At 44.3% G+C, this 13948-nt stretch overlaps 1 protein-coding gene across 2 annotated transcripts in view; it reads right to left on the bottom strand.

Annotated features, from left to right (window-relative positions):
- pde5ab (phosphodiesterase 5A, cGMP-specific, b) overlaps nucleotides 1-13948 on the bottom strand; it is a 102129-nt gene that overhangs the window by 23187 nt on the left and 64994 nt on the right. For both annotated transcript variants that reach the window (XM_039759740.1, XM_039759741.1), the window contains exons 9-10: nucleotides 8526-8610; nucleotides 1951-2126 (exon numbers count right to left, since the gene is read on the bottom strand). In XM_039759740.1, the coding sequence (XP_039615674.1) occupies nucleotides 1951-2126; nucleotides 8526-8610 (261 nt within the window). The remainder of the gene's footprint in view (nucleotides 1-1950; nucleotides 2127-8525; nucleotides 8611-13948) is intronic.

Genomic DNA, 13948 nt, shown 5'->3' with positions numbered 1-13948 from the left:
AGAGACAGACTGGTGTCACCATCCTGCTCCACTGACAGACTGACGAGACCCCACACTATGCGACTCTTCAATTCTATCTATCTATCTATTATATAGCGCCTTTCTTCTATCTATCTATCTATCTATTATATAGTGCCTTTCTTCTATCTATCTATTATATAGTGCCTTTCATATCTATCTATCTATCTATTATATAGTGCCTTTCTATCTATCTATCTATCTCACAGCTGAGTCAGCGCTGGGCCAGCCAATCCGATGAAAGGACCCCTCTACCTGACTGATACATTCAAATTATTGTATCTACTTGTGTATAAGTTGGGTCTTGAAACTCAAAAAGTTCAATCATAAAATCAGACCCCAATTTATATGCTTGTTCAAAAATACTTATTTATTTATTTATTTATTTATTTATTTATTTATTTATTTTTAATCCTCTTGCCTCCTCCAATCTCATACCAGACACATCGTATTTTGTTGCAGCAGCTCAGTTACCAATTTCTTTTGCCACTTCGACGACTTTTCATTTTAAAACCAGCTTCATATTTCCTTCTGATCGAACGCTCCATCGTAGGTAAGGGATGCTCTTACAATAAAGGAGTATGAGGGTGTGAGAAACACAAAGCAGTGCAGACGTCGCTTCAGAATAGTTCAGGTATTACCGTGTGGTCATGCAGGCACAATACATAGAAAATAAAGGCAGTGTGCCCCGTGGCTACTCTCTCAGGTGGGTGTTAGCAGATCACAATCTCTAGGACCAACAGCGTGAATTTTCCGCATTCGACGTATACGACCGACATTCTAAAATAGCAGAAGTTCTATGGTAAACTCAAGCCCAGACTTATCCACGGGAGAACGTAAACGCGAGTACATGCGGTAATAATAATAATAATAAGCCTGCTGCCAGACAGAGCTGGTGCTGTATTGGACGCTTTGCAGGTTCAGTAAGTTCAGCAACAGGCTTGGCCCTCCTTTGGTGTCCATTCTTCTATTCTGTCGTGGGACGTAAAGCACAAGACATCCAATAGGCGAGCCTCTCTTCTGTCTGTGAGGTCCAAAATATCTGCTCTCCTTATTCTTCGTAACTGCAGTTGTGGTTGTGGTTGTGTTTAGGGTCTGCCTGCCTGCCTGTCTGTCTGCCTGTCTGTCTGCCTGTCTGTCTGTCTGTCTGTCTGTCTGTGTGTCATTCATGGGGCACTGGTGTGTTTAGGTCTGTGTCTTCATCTTAAAGTGAAACGGTAGCCCAACCCGATAACGAACTTGACGAGTACACTTACCCTTGAGAAAACAGGTAAAGGGCAAGTAGAGGGAAATACTACGATAATACACTGACTTATACCCCCCGAGTGTTTGTTTCAGGGGTAAGAAAAGGTTAGGTGGCGAGGAGGGGTCTCTAGTTTATATTCATCAAGTTTCGTTCCCTTTTGAACTCTTCGCCTTACCTTTTTCACACCTGCACTTTTACAGTTTGCTTCCTTTGGTTGATTTGTTATGGAAAATTGGATCTCAATTAAAGAAACAAACCCAGGAGGAAACACGGCTGACCCCCGGCAGGGAGAAGACTAGCAGAGCGTGCCAGTTCAAAACTGGAAGCTCTCGACTAGAAAGTGCACTTCCTTCCGCCTGCTGAAACCCGAGCGTTTGCACGTCCAGCAGACGTCAGAGATTTCCATCCACCCCTCTGCGGCGGGTCCCGTTCATTCGTTTGAGACGGACCTTAAGAGAGGAGTGCGTGTCTGAGCTGGCAGGGAATGATGCTGAGAAATCACTCTTTGCATTCAGATAATTGGCTGTGACAAACCCGAGGGACCTGAAGACGTGTCAAGTTCAACAAAGAAGACCCCCTGAGGCTGTCCTGCCCCTGGGCCGGAGCAAGTAAACTAATTACCAGTATGGCACCATATCAGGCAAATGGCCCCCCTTTGGAGAGGCGTCCCGGCGGCCCCCACTCACCTCAAGTGTGACCACCTGTTTGGCCATGGCTCTCTCCACAGCTTCATACATCTGCGTGTTTTGGATTCCCAGCCCGCAGAAGATGGCAAAGGCTTCCATGAACTGCTCATCATTCCTGTTGAAGGCTTTGACCTTTCTGGTGATTTCATCCATCTTGTTCACCAGCTGACAGGCACCTGAACACAGAAAGAGATCCCGATGTTAACGAATAAACTCTGCAGCAGCGACAAGGATCGGGAAATGAGGGAGAGGATGGAAACGCACAGAGTGGGAAAGTGAAAGGAGGCAAAGAACAGAAAGTGGACCATTGAAGATTTGTTAGCGAGGACAGAAAAGTAAGAAAAAAAGACGCAAATATGGCAAAAGCGTCTTCCTAAAAGGCAATCCAAGAGCAAACAATACTGCAATCCACAACACGAAATCAAAGTCCAAAGCGACTAAACCACACCACAAAAACGATAATTCCAAGTAAGAGCTCCTTCCAAACTCAATGACCCTCTGCTGGGTCCTCATCTCTGACCTGAGCACAAAGGCACAGGGAGGACGCAGCAGCGGTGATGTCAGGGTGGCCACCCACAAAGTACCAGGGGTGGATGAACATTTAAAAGGGCAGCACGTCATCGCCACAAGCCTTGGCTGGGCTGGCACCATGAACTTTACTTCTTTGTATCCGTCCATCCAATATCCAGCCCGCTATATCCTAACTACAGGATCACAGGGGTCTGCTGGAGCCAATCCCAGCCAACACAGGGCGCGAGGCAGGAAACAAACCCCGGGCAGGGCGCCAGCCCACCGCAGGGCACTAACGTCTTTGTATTCCCTGAAGAATCCCTCATTAATAAACTGGACGGCCTGTGGAATAAATGAATGGTTCATGAAAGCTTCTTTGTGTTGTTCCTTCTGTGCAAGATGAAACGTTTGAAACTCCGTGAACTCTTTATGTTAAGTTGGGTTAACTATAAAAAACACGTAACGCTTTTTGAACGTCTGCTCGGCTGTGTTGTGGTAATGGAGCAATACGTAGTTTTATTGGCGCTGGCTCACCCATTATTACTCCTCAGTGAAATCTCCACGAACACAACAGTTTAAACGTCACGATCAATCATGTGAACACAAAAGTTTGCCGTTTTTGAGTAAATGTGCAATTATTGTGTTGGTCCCCCATCACACCACACTGAATCACTGACGTGGCACGCCACCATAGCTCTAAGTAGTGCTGTGTTCCATCTGAAGTGGGAAGTTGGAATTTTGGAGTTCCTGCTCGGAATTTTCAACTGAAACATCACCTTAAGTCGGACTTCCAACTCAGAAACTCAGGGCTGGTCTGTCAAGTGCAAGTTTGTCCGACTTCTGATCATGACGTCAATCCAAAATGGCGACCTACATGACAAACTTTAATGAGAGCTGCAGTATTAAAGTGTTTATTAACACTTCTGCCTTTTTGTGCCCCGTTATATCAGTAAATTATATCATTCTATTGTAGGAGTAAAGCTGGACAGTCTGACATCTGTGGCAGAGCGACGGGCGCTGAGCAGACAACTGTCAGTCATGAAGAATCCACGGCATCCACTGAACAGGATCATCTCCAGACAGAGGAGCAGCTTCAGCGACAGACTGACAGACTGAGGAGACCCCACACTATGAGACTCGGGGGGTAAACGTTAACATTATTTAAAGTTATTGTCTGCTTTTACATGCATTTTTATTACTATTTAATTGAATATTGTTTCTTTGTATCAGTATATACTGCTGCTGGATTATGTGAATTTCTCCTTGGGATTAATGAAGTATCTATCTATTATATAGTGCCTTTCACGTCTATCTATCTATCTATCATATAGTGCCTTTCTATCTATCTATCTATCTATCTATCTATCTATCTATCTATCTATCTATCTATCTATTTATCTATCTATTATATAGTGCCTTTATCTATCTATCTATCTATCTATCTATCTATCTATCTATCTATCTATCTATCTATCTATCTATCTATCTATCTATCTATCTATCTATCTATATATCTATCTATCTACATTAGAAACCTCAAAAGACTTTGTTGGACAGTTATCTTATCCAAAGATCTTGACCATCCATTGTTCTTCTCTCTTGTTAAATGAATCTTAGCCAGAGGAGGTCTATTAATTTTTCACATTTAAGATTTCTCACTTCAAGGTTTTCCATTGTTGTTTCTTGTCCTGATGTGCAGATAAGCCCAGGAGACTCCACTTTCTGTATTCCATCTCGCCTGAAGAAGGGGCCTGAGTTGCCTTGAAAGCCTGCATATTGTAATCATTTTAATTCGCCAATAAAAGGGTTCGTTCTGCCTGACGTCTCACTACACTCATAATGGCTAACACGGTACAACACCTAGTAAATCATATTCAATCGCACACACAGTACTGTCCAACGTCTCTCTGTAGATATGTTGCTACGGTGTTTGGATCTGCAACAATGTTTTCTTGGACACGTCCATATTAGTTCTCCGAATGTTTTACTGCAACGCGGTCAACTCGGGTGTGACGCCATTCCCAACTCCGACATAAGTGGTACACAACTTTGGGCCAGACCTGAACGAGTTGGCAAATGTATTCCCATTGGGTGAACTGTGTTAGCGTGATGATGTGGATTTGGTTATGCGTCCCTCACCTCCAAAACATCACGGCCTTTTTTCTCGATTTGAACAATCGAAAGGCTTTAAAGTCGAGATTTTGTGTTGAATCAACAAAAATATGTCGCAAAGTTTCAATTTAGTCGTTTTGGAGTGACGTATTTTTCTGCCACCTTTCCCAATGAAACTTTAGAAACGCCATGCAGCACGACTTTTAAGTTGGCTCAGCTTCATTCTATATGCTAAATTTGAATAAGAACTCGGCCATTATGAAATAATATTAATAATAATTAATTGATTTTAAGGATACATTTTATTTCAAGGCGCCTTTCTAAACACCCAAGGACACCATAGAAACAATAAAATCATAAAATCAACAAAAAAACCAAACAGACGTGCATGTAGACACACACACACACACACGCGTATCTATGGACCTGAAACTACAGCAATAAGAACACAGCCTAATGCGTAGTTTCTCGGTGTCTCCTCCATTACAATGCCACCCTCCATGATGAAATGTTTGAAACACCACATGGCCTGCACTTTAAGTTGGACTAACGGCAACCCACATCCAATTGTGAACATTTTTGGTTGTTTTTGCGTAGTTGGTGTATACACAGACAGACAAGATGTAGTCTGAGGGCTGAAATGAGGTCATTATCTCTTCTGTTTCTTTTTCCGGTTTCTTTTTCTGATGGCCTGCGCCACCACCACCTACTCAAAGCTTCATGATGCACCAACATTGATGGACTGAAAGCCAGAAGTCTACGTGACCATCATCATCAGGTCCTTCGATGAAAACGTTAAATACAAAGAGGACGGTTTGATTTATGTTAGGTAGAATGCCCAGAGGGGACTGGGTGGTCTCGTGGTCTGGAACCCCCACAGATTTTATTTTTTTCTCCAGCCTTTGGAGTTTTTTGTTTTCTGTCCACCCTGGCCATCGGACCTTACTCTTATTCTATGTTAATTAATGTTGACTTATGTTTATCTTTTATCGTGTCTTCTATTTTTCTATTCATTTTGTAAAGCACTTTGAGCTACTGTTTGTATGAATATGTGCTATATAAATAAATGTTGATTGATTATTGTGCAAAATGAATCAATCACATCAAACAAAGTCAAAAACATATTAAAGCCAGACAGAGGATATTAGGATTTGAGTTAATGTATATAAATCACAGGCGGTTCTCAAGAGTCCACCTTATGAGAAGAATTTAGGAGTCATAGTGGACTCATCATGATCGACTGCCAGACAGAGTTCAGAAGCCATTAAGAAGGCTAAGAGAATGTCAGGTTATATAGCGCCTTGATGTGTGGAGTACGAGTCACAGGAGGTTCTGCTTAAGCTTTAAAACATGCTGGTGAGGCCTCATCTGCAGTACTGTGTGCAGTTTGGGTCTCCATTGAGAAGGACCTGGGAGTCATAGTGGACTGGTCACTGTCTATGTGTAGGCAGAGGAGAGAAGTGATCAAAACATCTAATAGGATATTCGGCTATATAGCGCCTTGATGTGTGGAGTACAAGTCAAGGGAGTTTATCCCTAAGTGAATATAAAGTATTAAATGTAGGAACTAAAAATGTGAGGTGTGAATACACAATGGGAGGTCTGAAATCGAGAGTCCACCTTATGAGAAGAATTTAAGAGTCGTAGTGGACTCATCATGATCGACTGCCAGACAGAGTTCAGAAGCCATTAAGAAGGCTAACAGCATGTCAGGTTATATAGCGCCTTGATGTGTGGAGTACGAGTCACAGGAGGTTCTGCTCAAGTCTTTATAACACACTGGTGAGGCCTCATCTGGAGTCCTGTGTGCAGTTTGGGTTTCCAGGCTACAAAAAGGACATAACAGCACAAGAGAAGGTCCAGAGAAGAGCGACTACAGGGGATGAGTTAGGAGGAAAGATTGAAGGAGTTTTAACAGATTAATGTTAGTAAATGTAAAGTATAACAATGTAGGTATTAAAAACATTAGGTTTGAATATTGAATGGGAGGTCTGAAATTTGAAAGTACATCTTATGAGAAGGATGAAGGAGTCATAGTGGACTCTAAGCTATCAACTGCCAGACAGAGTTCAGAAGCCATTAAGAAGGCTAGCAGAATGTCAGGTTATATAGCGCCTTGATGTGTGGAGGACAAGTCACAGGAGGTTCTGCTGAGCTTTATAATGCACTGATGAGGCCTCATTTGGAGTCCTGCGTGCAGTTTGGGTCTCTGGGCTACAAAAAGGACATAACAGCACAAGAGAAGGTCCAGAGAAGAGCGACTACAGGGGATGAGTTAGGAGGAAAGATTGAAGGAGTTGAAAGTTTTAACAGCTTAATGTCAGTAAATGTAAGGAATTACACATAAGAAGTAAAAATGTGAGGTTTGAATACACAATGGGCGGTCAGAAAATCAAGAGTCCACCTTATGAGAAGATTTAGGAGTCGTAGTGGACGCATCACGATCGACTGCCAGACAGAGTTCAGAAGCCATTAAGAAGGCTAACAGAATGTCAGATGTGGTCTATGGCCGGCTTGTCATCCCGGCCAATATCCCCAGGCCGCCAGGTGGAGCTGTCCCTGCAGCATGGAGGTGCCCCGAATACCAGCAGGGAGTCATGGACAATGGAGTTTTCCTTTCCAGCCCTGCTGGATACCACAGATGCCAACAAAGGACGCTGCAGGGAGGACAAGAGAATCGTATGTGCCCCATAACCCGGAAGTACGTCGTAGACAAAGCGACAGGGGAAATGGCCTACTTCCAGGATGAAGAAGAGGACTTTTTATCTGACCCGGAAGTGATAGGAAATCACATGGACTGAAGGGTAGGAAACACTTCTGGGTCAGACAATATAAATCCCAGATGTTGAGCTGAGCTGGGTGGAAGGGTGGCAACGCATCTGGGAGTGGAGGATTGGTTTATTGTATTGAGAATTGTATGAGTATTGTGGAGAGGAGGGTGCTCTGTACACTGTTTAGTTCAAATAAATTAATAATTTGGACTTTTATCTGGTGTCTGCTCAGAGGGTTTGAGGGAGCGATAGCGCCTCCTATCTGTCACACAGGTGATGTCAACTTCCAGACAGTGTTCAGAAGCCATTAAGAAGGCTAACAGCATGTCAGGTTATATAGCGCCTTGACGAGTGGAGTACAAGTCACAGGAGGTTCTGCTCAGCTTTATAACACACTGGTGAGGCCTCATCTGGAGTCCTGGGTGCAGTTTGGGTCTCCAGGCTACAAAAAGGAGATAACAGCACAAGAGAAGGTCCAGAGAAGAGCGACTAGGCTGATTCAGGGCTACAGGGGATGAGTTATGACAGAAGATTAAAAGAGCTGAGCCTTTACAGTTTAAGCAAAAGAAGATTAAGAGAAGACCCGAGTGAAGTGTTTAAAATTATAAAGGGAATTAGTCCAGTGGATCGAGACGGTGACTTTACAATGAGGGGACATCGTTGGAAACTTGTGAAGGGTAAATTTCACACAAACATTAGGAAGCATTTCTTTACATAAACAACGACAGACACTTGGAATAAGCGACCAAGTAGTGTGGTGGACAGTAAGACGTTAGGGACTTTCAAAACTCGACTTGATGTTTTTGGAAGAAATGAGTGGACAGGACTGGCGAGCTCTGGTGGGCTGAATGGCCTGCTCTCGTCTCGAGTGTTCTAATGTTCCACACTGGATGCCTTCAACAGGCAGCTCTCAGGTGGCAACCAGCATTGTCCTCAGTAGTCTGTCTGACCTGATGCTTTTGCCTTATGCCCGTTGGTCTGCCATCCTTTGTAGGCTTTTAATTTAATTAATCAGATTTTTGAAAAAAAAAATGGACTCCCTGGCACTCTTTGTTCCAGGTTAAGGTGGCACACTGCAATGCCATTTATAATATCCACATGCAATTACAATAACAGTATGAACTCAACGTACAATTCCTCATCATAGAAATGTCAGTGAAGAAGAGAAGAAAAGGTCCATACCGATCACTTTGTCCTTCTTTCCATTCTTAATTGGTGTGCAGAGCAAACTCTTCATTTGCTTATTTGAATTGTCCACATTTTCATTCTATTATGAGGGAGAGAAAAGAAAAAAAAAATAAGATGGAGTATCAACTAATACTTCATCATCTACTGTAAATAAGCAAGTGTTCAAAATGATGAAGGGAATTAGTCCAGTGGATCGAGACGGTGACTTTAAAATGAGACCATCGGGGACACCGTTGGAAACTTGTGAAGGGGAAATGACACACAAACATGAAGAAGTTCTTCCTGAGACACCTGGAGTAAGTAGTGTGGTGGATAAGAAAACTTTAGTGACCTTCAAAACTCGACTTGATGTTATTTTGAACAATGAGGTGGATACGACTGGTGAGGCTTGTTGGGCTGAATGGCCCGTCCTCGTCGAGAGCGCCCTAATACTTCAATGTCGCACTCCTTAACACCAGGCTGCTCCCTGGGACCTTCCACACGGCCTCAACCACCCCTAAAAACAGAACTTTTATACATGCCAGCTACTGTCCTGCAAAGACGAGTGTTCAGGTGGAAAAGAACTGAAAATCTCAGACTGACCTTTAAGGATTTTGCACTTTGACCCTCCTGATATCCTTCTGCTGTGAAACATTCTGACCTGTCATTGTTTACACGTCTTGAACATCTGTCACTGCCTCACACTGTGCTGTATTATCTTTTATTTATTATATTATTATTATATTTATTGACTATATTTATGTATTGTGGCGGGACGCCCCTTCTACACATCTGCCAGGGGGACAAGGGTGGGAAGCCCAGTATCTCCCCCTGGACGTTAGATGGCAGCCTCCCTGGGTTGCAGAGGAGCCTCGGACCCCCCCGGGGCTTCATGGGGGTTGGAGTTCTGTGCAGCTCTGTGGGGTTCCACAGGCGGCGCCAGGGGGCGCTGCAGCAGGAGCAGTTGGCCTCTTTTGGGCGCTGGTTTCGCCCCACCCGGGTGCCTAATAAAAAGGGGCCAGCGACCACCACTCAATGGCCAGAGTCGGGAGGTGTGCTGGTTCAAGAAGAGTGTTTGCTGTGGCTACTGTGCTTACTTGGGCTGTGTTGTGGCTGGGGGGCTTCATGGGGAAGACGTGCCCTCCAGCTGAAGAAGAATAAAGATTTTGTGTCTTTTTACACGTGCCTCAGTGTGAGTCTGTGCCAGGTCGGGCACCTATATAGCGCCTTTTATCACAGTATCTAGATTGCACAATGCCATACATTGCATCCGTGTTCATATTGCTTACTACACGTCAGTATTGCTGCTATTTCTTTGTCTTGTTTGTGTTTTCATTTTTAAATTTAAATTCATCCATCCATTTTCCAACCCGTTGAATCCGAACACAGGGTCACGGGGCTCTGCTGGAGCCAATCCCAGCTAACATAGGGCGCAAGGCAGGAACCAATCCTGGGCAGGGTGCCAACGTACCGCAGGTCACACACACACACACACTAGGGACAATCTAGGATCGCCAATCCACCTCACCTGCATGTCTTTGGACTGTAAGGAGGAAACCCACGCAGACACGGGGAGAACATGCAAACTCCACGCAGGGAGGACCTGGGAAGTGAACCCAGCTCTCCTAACTGTGTAGCAGCAGCGCCACCACTGCGCCACCCTTGTCTTTGTTTAATGATAAAACATTTTACTTACATAGCCCTCTTCCCACGATCAAGTTGCTTATATGTAACTTCTTCCATCCATCCATTATCCAACCCACTATATCCTAACTACAGGGTCACGAGGGTCTGCTGGAGCCAATCCAAGCCAACACAGGGCACAAGGCAGGAAACAAACCAGCCCACCGCAGGGCACACACACACACACACACACACACCAGGGCCAATTTAGAATCACCAGTCCACCTAACCTGCATGGCTTTGGACTGTGGGAGGAAACCCACGCAGACACGGGGAGAACATGCAAACTCCACGCAGGGAGGACCCAGGAAGCAAACCCAGGCCTCCTAACTGCGAGGCAGCAGCGCTACCACTGTGCCACTACGCCACCCTAAATTAAAATTTTAAATTTTAATGTTTAATTGTTTATCTGCACTTCATGTTGTTACACTGTGGACCCGGAGCTTCGCAGTTTCGTCTGTCTGTATACTTGCATATGGTTGAGATGTCAATAAAGTTCGCTTTGACTTTGACTTAATGTTTTAAGACAGAATAAGGAAATCATCTGAGGCTGGTCTTCCAATTCAATTCATTCTTTTATAGCGCCCCGCATCATCTAGGCAGCACAAATAAACGACTTGAGCCTCCTGGTCCTATCCTCTCAAGACCCCGCTCCGGCTTTGAAGACCGATTGGTGGTTCTATTCCTTTTATTCTAATTTATCACACTTTCTGGCGCCCAGTCCCGGTGTTGTTCTTGCCTTTTGCCCACAGATTGCTGTCCTGTGACCCTGCCCTAGATAAGTGGGTTATTAATGGATGTATGGACAGTTTATCACATAGCCCCAAAATCGAGGCCGTCTAAGCAAGCTGCCTAAGGCTAATATTTCAAATGAACGTATTCTTGTGTGGTGCCATCTGTCATCTAAGTAGCACATAAGCAAATTATCTAAGGCACGTAATTTAATGCATTCTTATATAGTGCCCCCCCCCCAAACCTAACACCCTCTAATAACTTTTTTCACATTTTCTTATGCTGCAAAACAGTTACATTCATTTTTTTCTCTCATCAAGCAATACCCAATACCCCAGAATGACAAAATTAAAAAAAGGATTTGGTTTTACAAAATTATTAAAAATCAAGAAATCTGGAATATCCCATCGAACACAAGCATTCCGACCCCTCTTGGTTTTGACTCAACAAGCTTGACACGCCTGGATTTGTGGATTTTCTGCCATTCTTCTGCGCAGATCCCCTCAAGCTGTGCCAGGTGTGATGGAGACCAATGGGGCACCACGGCTATTGTCTGAGTGGGTTCAGGTCTCCGGTCTGGCTGGTGCCACTCAAGGACATTCACAGAGTTTTCCGTAAGCCACTCCTGTGTTGTGTTTTCCTTGTGACCCTTGACCCTTGAACTGAGGTCCAGAGCACTCTGTGCAGGTCTTCAATACGGATGTCTCTGTACTTTGCTGTGTTTTAAAGTGAGTTCATCAAGAACACTTGTGAAGGGGGAATTTCGCATAAACATTAGGAAGTTTTTCTTTACACAAAGAACGACAGACACTTGGAATAAGTGAGCAAGTCGTGTGGAGGACAGGAGGACTTTAGGGACTTTCAAAACTCAACTTCCAATTGATCCCTCAATCCGGACCAGCCTCCAGATAATCCCACGACCCAGACTAGCCTCCAATTAAATGATGGTGCCACCACTGCCATGCTTCGCTGTCAGAATGGTACTGGACAAGTGATCAGTGGTGCCTGCTTTCCTCCAGATGCTCAGAATGGAGGCCAAACAGTTCAATGTTGGTTTCTTCAGACCACAGAGTCTTGTTCCTCACAGTCCAAGAGTCTTCAGGTGCCTTTTTGAAAACTCCAAGTGGTCTGTCAAAAGCCTTTTTACTCAAGACTGGCTTCCATCTGGCCAATCTACCATAAATGCACGATTGATGCTCAGATCGTTGGACTTCTCAGCAGAGGACTTTGTGAAGTTCTACAAGAGTGACCACTGGGTTCTTGGTCTCCTCCCTTATCAAGACTCTTCTTGCCCCATTACTCACTTTGACTGGATGGCCAATTCTGGGAAGAGTCCTGGTGGTTCCAAACTTCTTTAAATTCTCATTTCTTGAGGCCCCTGTGCTCCTGGGAACTCTCAGAGCTTTACAAATGGCTTTGATGGCCTTGTGCTGATCTCTGCCTCACCACAATTTGATTGCCGAGGACTACGGAGACTTCCTCGGACTTGGTTTCAGTCCTGGCATGCAGTGTGAATTGAAGGACCTTCTACAGCCTTTCAAAATGATGCCCAGTCAGTTCAGTTTGCCACAGGTGGACTCCAATCAAGCTCTACAAACATCTCATGGAAAATTAAAGCCAACCGGGGGCACCTGAGCACAATCTGGTGTGCCACAACAAAGGGTCTGAACACTTCAATGAGACGTGAAAACATGTCCTTACTTTATCATTATGGGTTTGTAAGTTTAGACTGATGGGGGGGGGTGGCAAATGTATTCATTTACAATTACAGTCATATGAAAACATTTGGGACCCCCTCTCAGCCTGCAGAATAACGGACTCTCCTTTCACCAGTAATGATGACAGTGGTGTGTCTGTCATTTCCTAGGAGTACTGCAGTGTTTTCTGAACAAAGATTTTTAGTGACGCAGTATTTAGTCGTATGAAATAAAATCAAATGTGAAAAACTGGCTGTGCACAAATGTGTGTCCCCTTGTCATTGTGCTGATTTGAATGCCTGTCACTGCTCAGTGCTGATTACTTGATGAGCTCATTAAGCCTTGAACTTCATAGACAGGAGTGTCCAATCATGAGTGGTCAAAGGTATTTAAGGTGGTCAATCACAAGTTGTGCTTCCTTCCCTTTGACTCTCCTCTGAAGAGTGACAGACAGCATGGGATCCTCAAAGCAACTCTCAGAAGATCTGAAAACAAAGCTTGTTGAGTCTCCTGGTTTAGGTGAAGGCTACAAAAAGCCATCTCAGAGGTTTAAACTGTCAGTTTCAAGTGTAAGGAATGGAATCAGGAAATGGAAGGCCACAGGCACAGTTGCTGTTAAACCAACTCAGCAGGTCTGGCAGGCCAAGAAAAATACAGGAGTGGCATATGAAGAGGCAGGATTGTGAGAATGATGACAGACAACCACAGATCACCTCCAAAGACCTCAAGAACATCTCGCTGCAGATGGTGTATCTGTACATCGTTCTGCAATTCAGCACATCTGTATGGCAGGGTGAGGAGAGAGAAGCCCTTTCTGCACTCACACCACAAACAGAGTCGCTTGTTGTATCAAATGCTCATTTAGACAAGTCAGATTCATTAAGAACAAAGAGCTTTGGACTGATGAGACACAAATGGAGTTCTTTGGTCAGAACAAAAAGCTCTTTGGATGGCGGATGAAGAACAAGAAAAACACCTGCTACCTCCTGTCACATTTGGTGGAGGTCCCATCATGCTGTGGGGCTGTGTGGCCAGTTCAGGGACTGAGGCCCTTGTTAAAGTCGAGGGTCGGATGAATTCAACCCAATATCAACCAGTTCTTCAGGATAATGTTCAAGAATCAGTCACAAAGTTGAAGTTACTTAAGCAGGGGTTGGATATTCCAACAAGACGATGACCCAAAACACAGTTGGAAATCTACAAAGACGTTCATGCAGAGGGAGAAGTACAATGGAACCTCGGGTCATGAATGTCTCTGAACACGTATAAATCGGGATACAACCGAAAAGTTTGCCAAACTTGTGCATCTGTTCACGGCCACACACT

Source organism: Polypterus senegalus, chromosome 7, assembly GCF_016835505.1.
Source record: "Polypterus senegalus isolate Bchr_013 chromosome 7, ASM1683550v1, whole genome shotgun sequence".
NCBI classification, from domain to species: Eukaryota; Metazoa; Chordata; class Cladistia; order Polypteriformes; family Polypteridae; genus Polypterus; species Polypterus senegalus.
This window is presented reverse-complemented; position numbering and strand designations above follow the sequence as displayed.